The 18,590-nt window shown below is 32.8% G+C and overlaps 1 protein-coding gene across 5 annotated transcripts in view; it reads left to right on the forward strand.

Annotated features, from left to right (window-relative positions):
• The window catches only part of smog (G-protein coupled receptor 158 smog), a 106,391-nt gene that overhangs the window by 23,268 nt on the left and 64,533 nt on the right, over nt 1-18,590 (forward strand). For all 5 annotated transcript variants that reach the window (XM_088270763.1, XM_088270764.1, XM_088270760.1 and 2 more), the window contains exon 6: nt 4,969-5,111. In XM_088270763.1, the coding sequence (XP_088126889.1) occupies nt 4,969-5,111 (143 nt within the window). The remainder of the gene's footprint in view (nt 1-4,968; nt 5,112-18,590) is intronic.

Consider the following 18,590-nt stretch of genomic DNA (forward strand, 5'->3'; position numbering starts at 1 on the left):
ATTATATCAGTTAAATGTATACCGTTAACTGACATTATTCAAATTAACTGGTTCGTGTTACACTATACTTGGTGGTTTATTGTACCCAATCATAAATTGATTGACATAATAAACATTGGACTAAAGAAAAAATAATTGACTTGCTATCTACATACAAAGATAGTATCGCGACCATCCATAGAAGGCGAGTGGATACCAAGTGGTTCTAAAACATTTTTATTAAAAACTAGCTGTACCCAGCCACGTTGCTGTAGATAAATGGAAAAGAGAAAAAAAATCACATTTTTAATAAGTTTGCTGGGAAACAAATGTGTCAAATTTACATAAAATATTTCTTTCAAATCAATTGTATTTCTACAGACTGTCACTTTTACAGTTGACAGTTGATTTGTAGTAGGTACGTTTTGCCATTTCACCATGAATAGACTGAATGATTATTGTGCGCGTCGAAGGTTCGGTGAATGGGCCGAAAACAATATTCAGCTTGATCCTCTTTTTTAACTCAATTTTTTTTTCACCGATGAGGTAAATTTTTGGTTAAATGGCTATGCCAATAAGCAGAATTGTCGAATGGGAAAAACCCAGAAGCCTTTGTCGAGACGCACTTACATTTATTAAAAGTCACTGTTTGGTGTGCTTTATGGGCAAGTGGAATCATTGGCCCATATTTTTTAAAAGACGATGCCGGCCGGAATGTTACGGTGAATGGAGAGCGCTACAGAACCACGCTTACTGACATCTTCCTACCTCAGTTGAATGGCATTGATGTGACAGAGCTGTGGTTTCAACAAGATGGCGCAACACGCCATACCGTGGGTGCCACCGTTACTTTACTGTGGGAAATTTTATTTTTTTATACCTGTAAAAAAACCCTATCTAAGCGTCTGAATTTAAAATAATGATAAAAAGGCTAATGAATTGTATAAATGTTAGTAAAATATTATTAATCTGTGGTACAAGTACCAAGCTTTAGTAAACTCTCCTATAAAGGGATGTTAAAAGAAGAACAATTCACAACTTCACATTTTCACACCCTCATCTCATCGCAAAGAGAAATATGAAGTGATAGAGTCCCCTTCATAATAGTCTTATATTTATTCATTATTTGACCGAAATGAGTAACGCTCAGAAGCGTTGGGTTGACTGTTACAGACGCGCGTTTCCGTGTACTTGTATTATACAGGGTGTTTTTTAGAGGTATAAAAATTCAAATTTTCCCAAATAAATTGATGGTGGCATCCGCCATGTGACATGTTGCGCCATTTTGTTGAAACCATAGCTCTGTCACATCAATGCTATTCAACTGAGGTACGAAGACGTCAGTAATCATGATTCTTTAACGCTCTCCACTGACCGTAACATTCTGGCCTGGATCGTCTTTTAAAAAATTGCGCCAATGATACCACCTGCCCATAAAGCACACTAAACAGTGACTTTTAATAGATTTAAGTTCACCTTGACAAAGGCTTCAAGGTTTTCTCCACTCCGAATTTGGCCATTCTGCTTATTGACATAGCCATTGGACCCAAAATGTGCCTCATCGGTGAATAAAATTTTGCGTGGTAAAAGAGGATCAAGCTGAATATTGTTTTCGGCCTATTTACTGAACTACGACTCGCATAATGGTCATTCAGTCTATTTATGGTGAAATAGCAAAACGTACTGACTATAAATCAACTGTCAAATTAATAGTTTGTAGAAACAGTTTATTGGATTTGAAAGAAAGAAATAAATCTGTTCTCTAATTTCAAACGGGTGTTACAAACAGGCTTAACCTTTGATCACGATCACTTGTCTGCTTTTGTCCGGTTGGAAGATATTGATTCGTGGCAATAAAATCTCCGATGTATATTAGATATTCTGTAAAAGAAGTCTAAAAATAAAATGAATAAAATAAAGAAATAAACAGAAAAAGAAATTTGAAAATTCTATTTCTATTCATGGTGAAATGGCAAAATGTACTGACTACAAATCCACTGTCTACTGTCAAATTGACAGTCTGTAGAAACAATGTTTTTATTTTATTTTTTATTTTTATTTGTTCGGGAATTGTACAGCTTTACATATAAAAAAATATATATTTAACAATAGTTACATTAACAATAATAAACATTACATTAACAAAAATAGTTACGTTAAAAAAAACAATTAAACAATTCCACATTTATGTTATAAAACTATTAAAAAACATTCAGAGATTTAAAAAAAAGGGGATGGTATAAAATAATAGATTTAGCAGGAAGGAGAAGGAAATGTTGCCAGTTTTAAAACCAGACCTATAAAAAACATCCTATATGTTCCGTGCGGCTGTAGGCTCGCGTTATTCAGTATACATATTCATGTTTATTTGGTCACAGGCTCTATTTACGTGGCGCCCGTAATGGGTGCGAAGTGTGCCAACAAAATATTTATGATTCGTCGGTACTCCTTTTCAGGGTGCTTTGCTTTAACCTTAACGCTATTTAGTGTACCTTAATCACATACTTCGATGTTCAACCCAAATAAACACTTCGTTTAAATTACTCGCTCTTTCTGTTTTATGTTCCCGTATAACTTTTCATAATAATATTTTAGTTTTTTCAATCTTATACATGCTCATATGTTTTATGTTCTGTTTGTCAAAATATGTGAAGAAAAAAACCTTATTTGTAAATGTGACTACCAAGAAAAAAACACATTTATTTGAGTACATCTTTGATTTATTGGGTTCTTGTAAAAATCGGTTTATCAACACAGTATAATGATTTAGAAATATGCAAAATAATGCGTAGATATAGTTCTATATAGTATAAATAATGCGTAGAAACTGTAATAGAGTAAAAGGTTTAAGAAGTATTTTAAATATATACTAAAAAAACAAACATGCAGATATCGGCTGTCCAAACTTAAAACACAGTAAGGGACAATTTTTTTGTAGTACGCTTTTTTTGCATTTTGGATTAAGTAGAATCTACTTAGTCCAAAAATGCAAAAAAAACGTACAACAAAAAAATGTCCCTTACTGTGTTTTGAGTTTGGACAGCCGATATGAATACGAGAGTAGTATGTACAGGTATAAGTTGCAAAATTTGAGTTCTGCGGTAGGTCTTTCTAAGATATTCACGAAAATCTGCTATCAATTTAAATGATAGTTTTTTTTTAATGTTGCTCTAATTTTATTTAAAGTTATCAAGAGATTGTTCTAGAAATCACCTTTTATTTCGAAACATTGTTTATTATTGTGTCCTCATTTTGATATCAACTACATACTTATTTTTCGATTTCAGTGATTAATTAAAAATTTTGATAGGACTGATCACGAGGCCTTCATAATATAAACTATCAAATTAACATCGCATCAGTTTGATGCAGTGCCCTATGCACCATCGGGTGTTGATAGTGGTAACTTATAAGAGTATGTACATTTCTATTTTTGTCCGCCTCCGTAATGTAATGGTCAGCACGTTCGGCTACCGTTCTGGAGGTCCCGGGTTCGATTCCCAGGGGGTCAAATAAATATATGTGATTTTTTCACTCTAATATTTATTCTATATTACCCTGGACCTGAAGCGGAGGGCTGATCACCTTTCCTTCATGTGTTAACGATCAAGATAACACTGCGTTTGTATGTTGCAGTTTGAATGAATAAGAGGTTGAGGGTTGATATGTATAATATATAATATATGTATTATACGAGATGTAGCTGAGATCAATGTTTATACTAACGAATGAAAAACCTACTTTGATTTTTCTGCTAGCTGAACAAATAAATCACTTGCTACTTCTTGTTAATACAGTGCATAAATTAATAAACCGGATATAAGTGAATACTCCGAAAACAAGAACAGACGGAACAAGTGAATCATGTCCGTTGTTGTAGGAAGTCGTGTGAGTATACCGGCTAATGAAAGTAGGCTCTCGGCTGATCATTCTCTGATACATTCCTGACAACTGATGAAACTTTCAATGTGATTCATATTTATAAGAAACTGATTTCTCATTTTTTCACGTCCGTTCCCTACATGGAGTCATACATTTTATGGATAACATACTAATTTTATACTTTCATACTCAATTCCGGTAAAACTCAGCGTTATAGGTTTATGTGGTATTGGAGAAATTGGAAGTTAATTTCTTGATTTGGCCTTAACTCTAACAAAAAATCAATTCTGTCGATGTTTCTCCCGATGTAAAAAGTCTCTCCGCAAATTTTGACATATTTAAATAGTTGGAAAAAAGTGTAATTACGTCATTGTTGACAACATTTTGAGTTAGTTCAAATACTTGTTCACAAATCTGGATTATCTCCAATTACAGGAGTTATTTTTCATATTATTATTATTATTTAAAAAGAAAAGAATGTTGTAAATAAACTATCTGGTCAAATTATAAGCTTAAGTAATAAAAATGAAAATGTTATTTTCTAGCGTTTCTCATGTGTGTGATTATAATCCAGGATTCGGACCTCATGTACTAATATAAGAGTTTATGCTCAATAAAAAGCTTCTTTTCATCTCACCAATAGATGTCTCTAGTGAAGTTCTAGTGATTCAAGAACAATGTTTCAAAATTGGTTCATATTTATAGAACTTCCAAGAATTTGAGTAGAGTGGTTGTCAATAATGGGTAGAATTGGTGAATGTTACACGTGTGTAAAGTGATCACTTAAACCAGCCTATGGCGGTCGTCAGCCCCGTAAATGCCCAGATTTCCATATTCTTCTTCATCTTTGATGAGATGTCAAAAAATAAATTAAACGTCATTGTTGCACCAAATGAGCGATATTCTAAATAACAATTTTTAAATTTATATCATGCATTACATTTTTACTGTCGACTTTTTGTGATGATATAATTATGATAGAACTCCACCGACAAGACACACAAGGTGGGTCTCTGTAAAAAAAATGTTTGAAATATGCATAAATTGTGATTTAAATAAATATATACAAATATTTTTTAAATATATGTCATATTTTTGTATTGACAGTGTGTTCCTGAGAACGGTTGGGGGCTCCGTCGCGGGGGCTACCGCTGCGAGTGCAGGAAGGGCCACTACTACCAGGGAGCGCCCCCCTCCTGGGCCGGCTTCCCCGGAGAACTTGTCGAACGAGATGCACCCCATACACACCAGTAAGAAATCAATCATCATTTATAAGTTTAATAAAAAACCAAAAAAGTTTTCAAAATGTGACGCTAAATTCACGCGACTATACTGCCTAAACAGAATATTGATAAATCACTTTCCTTATCATCCAATGTTCACTTTGTGTAATACCACTTTTATAAACACTTGGTCGTGACTACCGGTTTCGGAAAATCATTCCATGATCAGGTCATTAAATAAAATGATTACGATTTGACATTTGTATTAAAATGTTTTTATTTATAAGTGGTATTACACAAAGTGAACAATGGATGATAAGGAGAATGTTTTTATTTTATTTATTCAATATAGTTACATTTTTAAGTACAACATAATACATTTTCTAAACATTTATACATATGGCAAACTTTTAGTTTTAGATTCGCTGTACCTCTCCAAAAAATAGACTGAGCTCTTGTGCTTGGAGATGGACTTACACTCATGGTTATTACCATACCACGAAGTATCAATGCTTTTAATATACAAAATACAATATTAATATTTTTCTCATATTAGTGTTACGATCTCAGTTAGTTTTTATTTATTATATTTTACAAAAAACCTCTTGTTGATGGTGGTTTTATGGCTATGCCATAATGTACACCGAAAAACAATATACTTTTTGTGTTGCTCAATTAACAAAACAAATCTAAAATTTAGTTTACGGTCTCCGCTAAAAATTTGCTCTTTTGTTTCTATTCCACGTAGTTAATGCGTTTATAATACCAGCTCTGGGTCGACATACTGGAATACCTTCAAATACTTGAAATACGCTCAGATCGTATCGGCGGGTATATATGAGAAGATGCATAAATGTGAAAGAGGCGTAGAATGTTTACAAAGACAGATTGTTGTGGCTTTCTATTCTCTCTGCCTACCTTTGCGGCGAAGCGGCGGGGTGGTTAGTTAGTTAGTTACTTGGATTGACATTTCGCATTTTGAAATCGGTTGTCAATAGGTTTTGTTAGAATGATAATGTTAACAATGCAATACTTTTTACTATTACATTAGAAAATCTGCAACATTTTAACCAAAAAGTATCAATTATTGGTTCGTTTTCTTTAATTACAAGTTAACATGCATACATAAATACAAATTGATTAGTGTAATGCACGTTTATTTGTATTCCTCATATTGTTTCATTAACGGCACGAAACTATTATTTGCCTTGTATTAGAAATTCATTGACTGAGTAAATAGTTAGTCAGTTGGTAAAGTTTCTTGTCTCTTTTGTGCAGTCCACAACGGGTTAATTTTGCTTCTACCGGGAAATGTAAGGGCTCGCGGCCAACTCGTCCCTATTCACTGGTCACAAGTGTGGAGGTCCTCACCAAAAAGTTACATTTCTTATATTCCACAAAAAATCATTTAAATGCAAATCTGTTGTGTTAACCCTTACTGGTCCAATGTCGAATCTCATTCGATATCGATTTTTTCCTCTTAGGTCCTATGTCGGATGTTATTCGACATTTTTTTCATCATAAGTATTATTTATTTAAATTCCAAGCTTACATTTTTGTCACTCGTATCTATTACAACAGTATGTGGAGCAGAACACAAACGTTTTTTTTTCCAATTGGAATGTAACTGTCTACCTAGATTTTTTTTTAATTTTGGGGGACCGGAAAGGGTTAACGGTATTCTATTGAAATCTTAATTAAAGTTGTGACTAAACGTTACCAATCCTGTGTTAAACCAATATGAAATCATTGAATCGCACAAAAACGTAACAGTTTTACAAGCAAGAATTCCTGATTACTAATCATTTCAATAGAAATGTAACGTAAGAAATGTAATATCCCCCATTAGCTACTGTTGTCTCCTATAAATTATTGCTGAACGTGTTAAAACTGTCACTTAGAATTGTATAGGTACATAAGGACCGTAGTCCATTTGATCTTCACATTCGTTTGATAATGCCCTAACAAGGCGAAACAATTGTCACAATATAATTTTTTTTATGTGTTTTTGTTAATAAAATACAACTTAGTAGACTCAAAAAATCTGTGTTTGATTTAAAATTAATACATAAAATAGAAATGTAACGTTTTGGTGAAGACCTTTACAAGTAACGTCGGTTTAAACAGACATGGACAATAAGATTCATCTAGTACTCCGTAACTGGTTGTACGAAGAAATTGAATATGAATTTCGTCGATACTCTCCTGGAAGGGTTTCGCCGCTGTAATTTTTTCCTTCATATTTTTTGTTTGTTCGAGAATTTTCATTCTGTGATAAACCGAAGGCCTTTTCAAGAATTTATGCCTTTTTATGTAAGAATAGGCGGAGATTCTCCGGGAGCTATCCCTTTTCTTGTTCTACTCCGTCTCTGAAAGGAGCCCCCCCCCTGCGCGCCTACCACCCCTACCACCCCACCGCCCCGCACCACTCTGTTATCCCACGCTTGAATGAGTCCAAAATTTATTAAAGTTTGGCTCCTTTACCTTCGTGGTGCGTGATGTGAAATTCTGCTTTTTACATGTCTGAGGATTATTTCTATGCAGAAAATCGTGAAAACAGATATGTCCATAATCGAACCAACTAGGCAGCGCCTTTGTAGATAAGTACAATATTCTTCTAACCCTTATCCGAACCCAATGGTGCATAGGGCACTGCATCGTATTGCTGCAGTGTTACCTTGATTGTTACTTACATGACGGCAAGGTGATCACTCCTGCGCTTCAATGACTAGTCCAGGGTAATTTAAATAAATATTAGAGTGATAGAGATAAAAAAATACAATATATTACTTAAAAAAATATTCCGTTTATTTTAAGTTTAAATAAAAAACACCAATATTTTGACATCTCATCATAGATGAAGAAGAATGTGAAAGCCTTGTTTTGTAAAAATCTGTCATAGATTGGTCAAGTGATCACTGTACATACTGTAACATTTACCATTCTACCCATGATTAATAACCACAATACTCAAAATTTTGGATCTCATACATATATCATCAATGTCATGACACTTCGTAGTTGAGTCCTCAACAGACATATATGGTTTGATTGAGATAGCTTTTATTTAGAAGAGACCTCTTTTTGTATTTTTGCAAGATCCGAACCCCGGGTTATTTTTACATACTGGGAGACGCCTAAAAACATGATTTAATTAATTTATAAAGCTCATAATTTGACCAGTTATTTTGTTCACAATATTTTGAGTGTGTCCAATATAGTATATTTTAACGCGTGTAAAAAGGTTTATAAACATACAAAAGTGACATCTTTCGAAGTAAGTAATTTATTTTTAGAAAATAAAGAAATATAATAAAGTAAATTGTTATTTTTGTGTACGCTTATCACGTATACCTTCCAATGTAGAAATGATATTATATTGCGTTGTAGCCAGTCCAATTATTACACATTCTCTCTAGGTACATATGTATAATATAAAAGTTTTTTTCACATGGTTACGTTTATATTTCTGTTTCTAACTGCATTAAAATGATTATCGTGCAAAATACAATCACTCCATGGGAGGCTGTAAATAAACGTTGAACGTGAATGCATTTACGTAAAGCTAGACTTCTCGCGCCCAACTCTGTGTACTCATGACAAGCTTTCATATCCGTATCCTGCTATGGGTGAGGGGTGTCCGGGGGTCTGTGCAGGCGGTGGAGGGTGCCGTGGGGAACGAATGAAGCCTCCCTCCATTCAATCTCACCCCTTTCATATCACATAACAAGCAGTGATATTTCATGCCGACTGTAACGTTATTCTCTTAAAACAGCGGAGGCAAACGTACTTTCAATCGCAATAATACAATTTTCGTGTATTAACTATGTACACACCTATTTCTCGAGTTTCTTCCAGTCTGTAACTTTCCCCCTAAAAATGTCGTCTAAGATTTCGCAAATACGTTAGACCGACTAACTTACGATGACTACAGCGTCCAAGCCCCCTTAAGTTTAAATTTATACTAAAAATATTATTTTAAAAATTTTATAAGGTTTTAGATATTATAATGAAATTTATAGCATTATTTTTTTATTATATAAATATTGCCTCTTCGTATACTTCTTTATAGACTTTTGCCTATTATTTAAAAAAAAAATTAACAGCGAAGTTACGTTTATCATTAATGCTATTTCGATAGATGACTTTTTCCGCTTTTTCTGGTAGCTAAGGTTTTATTCTCTTTCAGTACTTATTATTTAAATTAGGGGTGAGTTTTAAATAGATAAATTTACATATTTGATATTTGTTCAAAAGATTTTGTTCGTTGTTTCGTGAATTTCGAGGTCTTCTCTGAAAAACAAATGAATATAATTTAGACCATTCTTTTTCACATACATTTATTTGGTTTAAAATTATCTACACGATGCTTTGACATAATCTGGACGGAAAACGATAAGTTAAAATAAGGGTAAATTAGAAATAAACAGAAATAAAATTAGTTTTGAAAAAATAAAATAATAAATCATTTTGCTCTCTTTTTCTCAAAGAAATCCAATTTCAAAATGTAGAAATTCACGAAGGAAATCAAGTCAAATAAAACATGCAAAATTTATTGTCATTCGATTACGAAATTTGTAAAATTCCATCACCTACCAATTTTTGTAAAATTTTCGTGACCCCAGCATTGGAAATTTGTTTCCACATTTTCAATTTTATCGCACACGTTCTGCCATTCCAGAGAATACCTCTGGAATTTTTAATTTCCTGAGCACGTGTCGCTTCTAGCCGCCTCAAGTTACCTGCATCTAGCTGCCTAGCACATTACCTGTAACTGTGCACATTCATATATCAAGAGTGAGCCATTGTTTGAGATTTCCCATTAAACTCATATTTATTCGCGAAGAAACAAGAAAAATCATGGCAATAATATTTGGGATCTTTTTTTAAATCACTCATTTTGTTTTATTTAATATTTGCGTGTATAATTTTAAAAATATCCTGTTATCCCAAAAAAATATTTATAAAGGCAGAGTACAGAAACGTATTTGAGATCAAGATTTTATATATTAAGAATGGCATGTTTTTTCCATCTTCTTGTCATTCTTATACAAATTAGATTTAGAGAAAAAAGTGCAAAAAGAGAACCAAAGGGCACCACATAAATTATCCACAATTTATATTGTTTTCGTGGCGTCTCCAAAAAACAGTTAACTTCTTGAATGTTTAAACACAATTGTAATTATAAAACAAAATTAATATTGAGGAAAATATACTACATTAATTTCGCACTTAAGAAATCTAGTGGAGCGGTACGTGACTTATGTACGATGTGCATATGTAATTTAATAACATAGTCATACTGGATTCCAGTAGCTAAATTTCTTTTCTGAGATCAAGATTTGATTTATTGCATATAATGTTTGATTTCACTTAATTTTTACGCAAATTCTCTAGTTCTTATACATGAATTTTTATGTAAATACGACGAATAAATGTTTTTTTTTCTTATTGGGTTTATTTCATAAATTATGAATAATTGATAAGCCAGTTCGACAAAATTGAAACCTACGGTCCTATTTTTGTATCTGGTAACATTTCCTCTACATAAATTATTGACTTATATATGTATAAATGGATCATCCTTTAATTCTTGGTTTTTGGACATCATGTCAGGTTTTTTAGTGAATTAGGAAAATGTGTTGATATGGGGGCAATGATCCGCGGCAATTACTTTTCAATAAAATTAAATAGAATGTTTAATATAAGCATGGAATTGTACAATCAGAATGTTAATTTTACGTTTTATATGATCTAATATTATTTATGTCAGCGGGTCGCAAGAGGAGCTGTGCTACAGCGAACCTCCGGATTCGATTTAATTTTGTTGAATAGGATGGCAAAAGCTAGTTGGTTAAAATACTCTTCTTCAAACCCTTATCCACACCCAATGGTGCATAGAGCACTGCATCAAATAAACACAGTGTTATCTTGATCATTAACACATGAAGTAAGGGTGATCAGCCGCCCCGCATCAGGTACCAGTTTAGGGTAATATTGAATCAATTTAGGGTAATAGTGAAAAATCACTTATATATTTACATGACTCCCCCTGGGAATCGAACCCGGGACCTCCAGAACGGTAGCTGATTATGCTGACCATTACACTACGGAGGCGGACAAAAATACTCATCACACTTATGTATTCGAACATTATGTCATCCTGCGAATTAATAAATCATTAATTCCTGTCGTATCGTTAAAATGAAATCGAATAGGGATTGACGGATTTTGTATTTATATCGAGTGACGCTGAAGGGGAAACGGTGGGTACTCGAGTTCCTTTAAGTGATACAGATTCATTACGTGGGTCCACTCCAATAATAATCGGCACTCACCGCGACAGGAATGCCTAATTGGAGCTGGAGTATAAGAGATATTGGATGAAGGGATTTCTCCGACCGCTCGCTATTTGCTACAGTCGCGTGTATTTTGCTGAATATCAATTCCGAGAACTTCTTTGTGTCATCGTGGATAATTGGATTCGGTGGCCGGAATCGGAATCTTGATTCGGAAAAATACGGATTTAGGAAAATTAATCCTCTGACTATCGGTTTTTCTTCTTCACATATTACAATTATTTTACGAAAATGTATCACTTGTTAACGAATCACATGCCCATAAACTAGTACACTAAATGTAATATGTAATATTTAGCATTTTAAAGAAGAAAATTTTTTTAAAACATTTTGAGTGTGTCCAAATATTTATTTAAGAGCAACATTTAGGAGTTTTTTCCCATTTTTTAAATCACATTTTTTAAAATCACATTTTCATATGGTGTACTGAGTGCGTGGAAGTTTTTGGTATCGTAAGGGAAGGGTAATTTAACCTAACTATGAGTATTTTATGTTTTAGAATTAATACGTAAACCCTGATGATGACAAGGTTCTTCTTGAAACCGGTTGGAAAAGGTGTACCAATAAAAAGTGGTTAAAACAAAGTTGTTTTATATTATAATATAATAAAATAATATACTATATAATAGATAATCTAGATTATCTTTAATGATGAGTATTTTTTTACATTATTTTTTTGACATTTCAACATAGATGAAGAAGAATATGGAATATTATTTCGAGAAATAAAAATACTTTGTGTTCTGATCCACTCACATTTTTATTAACCAACTAGTTTCGGCAACAACCTGTTGCCCTCTTCAGGGTTTCATTTATTACTATAGTAATAAATGTATAACTATAGTAATAAATGAAACCCTGAAGAGGGCAACAGGTTGTTGCCGAAACTAGTTGGTTAATAAAAATGTGAGTGGATCAGAACACAAAGTATTTTTATTTCTCGAAATAATATATCAATATGATCCACAAAGTTAATGCTTTCAATATTCAAAACAAAGAATATGGAAGTCTGGGTATTTGCAGGGCTCACGATCGTCAGCTGGTTTAAGTGATTACTTTACAGACTTATAACATATTCTTCTTCATCTATATTGAGATGTGAAAAATAATGAAAAATAATTTGTTAATAATTTGCGTGGATAGTATCTTAGTTTCTAAATTATCATGGAGTTATCATTATACAGCATTAATTGAATTACCAGTCATATTGTAATTATATTTAATCATTTTGAATTAAAATTTTACTTTGTGGATGCCACAATTTCTTAAAACCTATTACGGCACAAGTTTCGATGCATTTAGCATCATTACTAAGTCCATAAAAAAACATGTCACAATAGGTTTTAAGGAATAGTGGTATGTACAGAGTAATTTTTTTTTTTAATTGTCCGCCTCCGTAGCGTAATGGTCAGCACGCTCGGCTACCGTACTGGAGGTCCCGGGTTCGATTCCCAGGGGGGGTCAAATAAATATAAGTGATTTTTTCACTCTTATATTTATTCAATACTACCTTGGACTGGTACCGGAAGCGGAGGGCTGATCACCTTTCCTTCATGTGTTAACGATCGAGATAACACTGCGTTTATATGATGCAGTGCCCTATGCACCATTGGGGTGCGGATAAGGGTTTGAATGAAAAAAAATATTTTTTTAATTAAAAATGGATACATATTATCAAAAAGTGAATGCTAGACCAATTGATGTATTTTTAAACTTTTTTGTTCAAAACGGTATTATAAACAATAAAGTGTTTGAAAATGATGATCTGTGCATCGAAACACTTGTCATAATGCATATTTAAAAAAAAAGGTATTTGCTAAGTGAAATTTAATTAAACGTGTAAAAAAACTTACTGCTAGCCAATGTTTAATTTCACTATGGGTTTTATGTGCTACCGTACAGATTTTACAATTTCCACCAGGCTACAATATTATACGGTGCTTTTCACGGTAAATTAACATGCTTACTATTTAATTACCGTTATAAACACTTTGGAATTATCAAAGGCGTTAGCCACACGTCCCTCGGAAACAACGTAGGAAGTAGGAAACGTGTTAGTTCACTAGTTTTCCGAGTAAGTACTGCAATATATTTTGCTTTATGTGCACGATACGTACAATGTTAATCTTAAGAGATTCAAAATATAGATAAAAAAGTTATTTAATCACAACATGGCGTTCTGAGTAAAACATTATATTGATTAAGGCAAATTAATAGGTCGATCAGTTCAATAACCGATACTAATCGTTTTATATTTTTTTGTAAATGCAATTTTTTAAAACTTCTTCTTCTTCATCCGTGTTCACTAACAAGGTGGAGCGGAGCATATATGGCCACTCTTAGTCGTCTCCAATCTATCCTGTCACACACTATTTCCTTGACTTCCTCCCCGATCTATCCAGCATCCCGAAGTTCCGCTAAGTACAGTCAATGAATGTCAGTTTGTGGTTTTCCGGGTCGTCAAAATCCTCAGGGTTGGAAGAAGAAATTTGAGGGGTTAAAACTCTTAGGCTGCATTTTCAGGACGTGTCTGAACCATGTTCATCTTCTCCTTTTAATGACGATATTAGAGGCACTATTCGCAGTATTCGCATCAGGCATCTATTTTCAACACTTGAGTTTTTTTAATTAAACTTTGTGGTTTGTGAAAACCAAAAAAATTAAAAAGTTAGTTTTGGAATACGTATCTTTAACACTCTCCTTATCATTCATCGTTAACTTTGTGTAATACCACTTTAATAAACACTAATTCGTCACTAACGGTTTCAGAATAATCATTCCATCATTAGGTCATTGAAGTAAAATTTGTAGAAAAATTTGTTATATTACCATACCACAAAGTTAACAATGCTTTTAATATACAAAATATTTTTGTTAAAGCAAGTCAGTTTGATTTTAATTTGGCGTAATTAAAAAAATAATGTATGTTTTTAATATTATTTTTTGACATCTCATCAAAGATGAAGAAGAATATGGAAGTCTTGGCATTTACGGGGCTAACGACCGTCATAGGATGGTTTAACTGATCACTTTACACACGTGTAACATTCACCAATTCTACCTATTATTGACAACCACACTACTCAAATTCTTGAAAGTTCTATATATATGAAACAATTTTTAAACATAGTTCTTGAATCACTAGAACTTCACTAGAGACATCTTTTGAGGAGATGAAAAAAATAATATGAAAATAACTCCTGTAATTCGAGATTATCCAGATTTTGTGAACAAGTATTTGGACACACTCAAAATGTTATTAAGAAGGTTTATAAAGCTATAATATTATTTCAACGAGACCTTAGAAAATGGTTGATATAATCCTTCCGATAAACTTTTAACAAATATATTTTGCTTCAAAAATATGTTGGAAGTATATCGCTTTAACTAGACGTACCAGTGTACGCAGTACTCCATAATGTGGGTTCTTAATATTTTTTCGATCCGGAAAAACATCCGTGAACCGTTATTCTATTTCCCACCCCATAGAGGGAGAATACAGGGGTGGCCCAGTAGTGCCTTTCTGACCTGATTTTATTTCTTCGATTCGAAAACCGATTTTCTCCATTCGAAATAATACCACGGATTTGAGTACAGACATATTAAAAGGGGCTCTCGAGAAAAAGGAATAGATTGACAAAAAAACATATAGTTAAAAACATTTGTTGATTTATTTATTTTTATTTTATATTATTTGTTCGGGAATTGTACAGCTTACACACATATAAAAAAATAATAAACAATAGTTACATTAACAATTATAAACATAACATTACATTAACAAAAATAGTTACGTTAAAAAAAGCCAATTAAACAATTCCACATTTTTGTTATAAACCTATTAAAAATATTCAGAGATTAAAAAAAAGGGTATGGTTTAAAATAATAGATTTAGCAGGAAGGAGAAGGATACCGTTGAAAACGTTTTTAAAATCTCAATGCTGAACAAAAACTATTTATCATTGATAATAACAACAAGACTAATAAATTTGTTTATCTTATGATATAAAACATTAAAAAATCACTTATCTACACATCATTTTACAATCATATCACTTTTTATATAAATTAGTGTTTACAACATTTTGAGTGTGTCCAAATACTTGTTCACAAATCTGGATTATCTTCAATTACAGGAGTTATTTTTCATATGATTTTTTTACGTGTGTAAAGTGATCACTTAAACCAGCCTATGACAGTCATAAGCCCCGTAAGTGCCCAGACTTCCGTATTCTTCTTCATCTTCGTTGAGATGTAAAAAATAATATAAATTAGTGTTTTTAAATTTGTATTTATTTAATATTTCCTTAAGTGTTGGTTTACCTCAACATTTCTTATCGTACATAATATTAACAGAGTATAAGCTACATTTGCTAGTATGCGTACGGATATGAAACCCAAAGTGCTACTAGCCATTACTGCCATTCAATTTTTCTACATATACCTTCTTCACTTTTGTGATCTGTTTCCCGTCAACTAAATCCTCATCCTAAATCCAGGAATCTAGAGCGTGATCTGATCACCCACACTTCGTGAAAAAAATATGTTCAACACTCCATCGATCCGAAGCGGTATCCTATGGACCATCTGAGTGCGGGTAGTGATCAAAGAAGAAAGAAATTAAAATATTTTTTTTGTGTTTGTTGAAATGTACAATGTTTACGCATATTTTTATTTATTTAACTCTTTGTAAAAGAGACTGTTGTGCGTGCTTTTATATAATATATATACTTAACCTGATGTTTATTCGAATCAACATAAAATTTGTGATATATTTTGCTTTGGTGAAAAAATGGGCTATCGTTTTTCAAAAGCTAGCAATCTTTTCTATATCCGCCATTTTATATAATTAGCTTACCAATCTTATCCCGCCAATTCATGATAATGTACTTTTCAGCTTGCCAATTTACATTTTATTAAGTTTTTTTCTACATGCAATAAAATATTTTTTCATACCTTATAATATTATCGTACCTTTTATGTATTGTATAAGGGATTCAGTTACATTTTTGTTTAGTAGATGAAAAATTGTCCATTAATTTTTGGGAGATGAGATAAAACAGATCACAAATATTGTCCTAATTTAAGATTTATATTTATTTATAGGAATAACCCGCAGTCTTTATTTTAGAGGCTTGTCTGCAGGTAGGATAGTGCGGATAGGAAAGGTAAATGTGAGAAATACATCACCAACACCCATATCAATTGAACATAAATATATCTTGAATTTATTTTGCAATTATCGGTTATCGAACCCACTATGCCAGTACACAGTCGAGCGTCTACCCAACTATGCCACAACACATGTCGTAAGGGTAACTAACTAAAATAGCTAACTTTTACTCTCCAAAGGTTTATTTTCTTCTCCACGCCACTATTGATTACACATCACTTTTATTGGGGATGTTCGCATTTCTTTATTTGTTGAGAAAAAAATGATTATCGTTTATCCAATGGCCATAACCGCCGCCACCGAAATTTACCTCGCGACAACAACGTCGAAACAACACACAAAATGGACAAACACATAAAGCATAAACTGGTAGTTTAATCAACAATTCCTAAACAAAGTCCGTGAGGTGACGTCCTTATAGGGACCCCACAGGCTCGTAATAAATTACGCAAAATATCATTTATTATTTTAATCTAACTTATTATTAGGGCTGTAATACAGAACGTGACTTTCCTTCAAAACAATGTGATTTCAAATCAAAGCCTCAACGAAATACATATATTTTTCTTACATTATATTTATTTTGAAAAATATATATGAGAATTAATTGTTTTAATAATTTAATTTATCTTTTTTTTTAAATCTTATATGGTAACAGTTTTACATAGGAAGTAACGCTTTCTTTTCTTAAACCTCGTGATCAGAAACTTAGTCACACATTTATGATACTCTTATTCTCAAATTACTGTTACAAGTTAAAAATAATAAAAGTACTTTTTTCATGTTTGACTCAATATATTATAATTGTGTTGCTTTGAAAAAGCAAAGAAGCGACAATTTATATTTATTAAATCTCTCTCAAAACTGACGTTACTTTGTCATGTTAGTTTTTTTTTGTCTTATTGGCGGAATACTTTATAAATGAAATAGATTCAAAAAATACATTTCTTTACATGTACATGAAAATATAACCATGTATTTACTTTATAATGATATAATATCTATATTTAAAAGAAGTTAATGCTCCTTTGGTAAAAATCATTTACCTACCTCTTAAACCTATTCGCCGAATACTTTGAAATTGAAGTTGATACAACGTTGTATTCGAATTCACGCGTGTTTTTATATATTTTAACTGTATATAAAACTTGTTTTTTTTTTAATAGTTTTTTAAACCGGGATAAAAGCTCATTTGTTAAAAGTAAAAGGAACACACGCAATACTAAATACTGTTCATGGCGGACAGCGTGATTCTTGAGAGCTGCTAAAATATTATGTACCCACAAACATTGTGATATTAAACGTATCGGAAATGTGTGATATTTTTTCAATTTAATCAGACTGAGCCACAGCAACGCGTGGACAGGTACAGCTAATTTTAATAAAACTCTTACTTAAAATACAAGACTGATTGATTCATTTTCCACGTAATCTAGAGTAGGGTTGGTCTGTTTCCTCAACATCTCATCATTTCCAGTTTTCAAAACTTTTAGGACTTTTAGGACTCCAAAATTTTGATCGACGGGTTGTAACTCAGTCTTTTGAATACAATATCTCGAAAACATTCAGGATCATTTTTTTTCGAATATCGGGACATTAAAACATCAGGAAGTCAGGATACTACTGTATATAAAGGCCTGACATCCTAACGTATCGGGCCGAATTGCGAGGGTTTAATCCCATATTTCCTTCTGACTTTTTTGTCCCTTCTTATCGTGCATAGTGAATGCAGACTCTTTTATATCTCGTAAATATGTAAGTCATTTAAATAAGGTTGTTTTGAGGAAAGTAAAAATCCTCTTAGCTTCCTACCCCTACATATAATAGGCCATGATGACTGTGTGGGCGAGCGGTTGAGGCGGGGCGGGGAGCGCGGGGAGGGGGAGGAGAGGTGCGCGCCACCGTACCACCGTCCTGATCAATACGCCCCCCACGTACTAACATCCTGTCAACTTGTCCACTGACCTCCTCTCC

The sequence above is a fragment of the Brachycentrus maculatus genome, unplaced genomic scaffold (genome assembly GCF_059751285.1).
Source record: "Brachycentrus maculatus isolate JH-2025_06_01 unplaced genomic scaffold, ASM5975128v1 h1tg000395l, whole genome shotgun sequence".
Classification (NCBI taxonomy): Eukaryota; Metazoa; Arthropoda; class Insecta; order Trichoptera; family Brachycentridae; genus Brachycentrus; species Brachycentrus maculatus.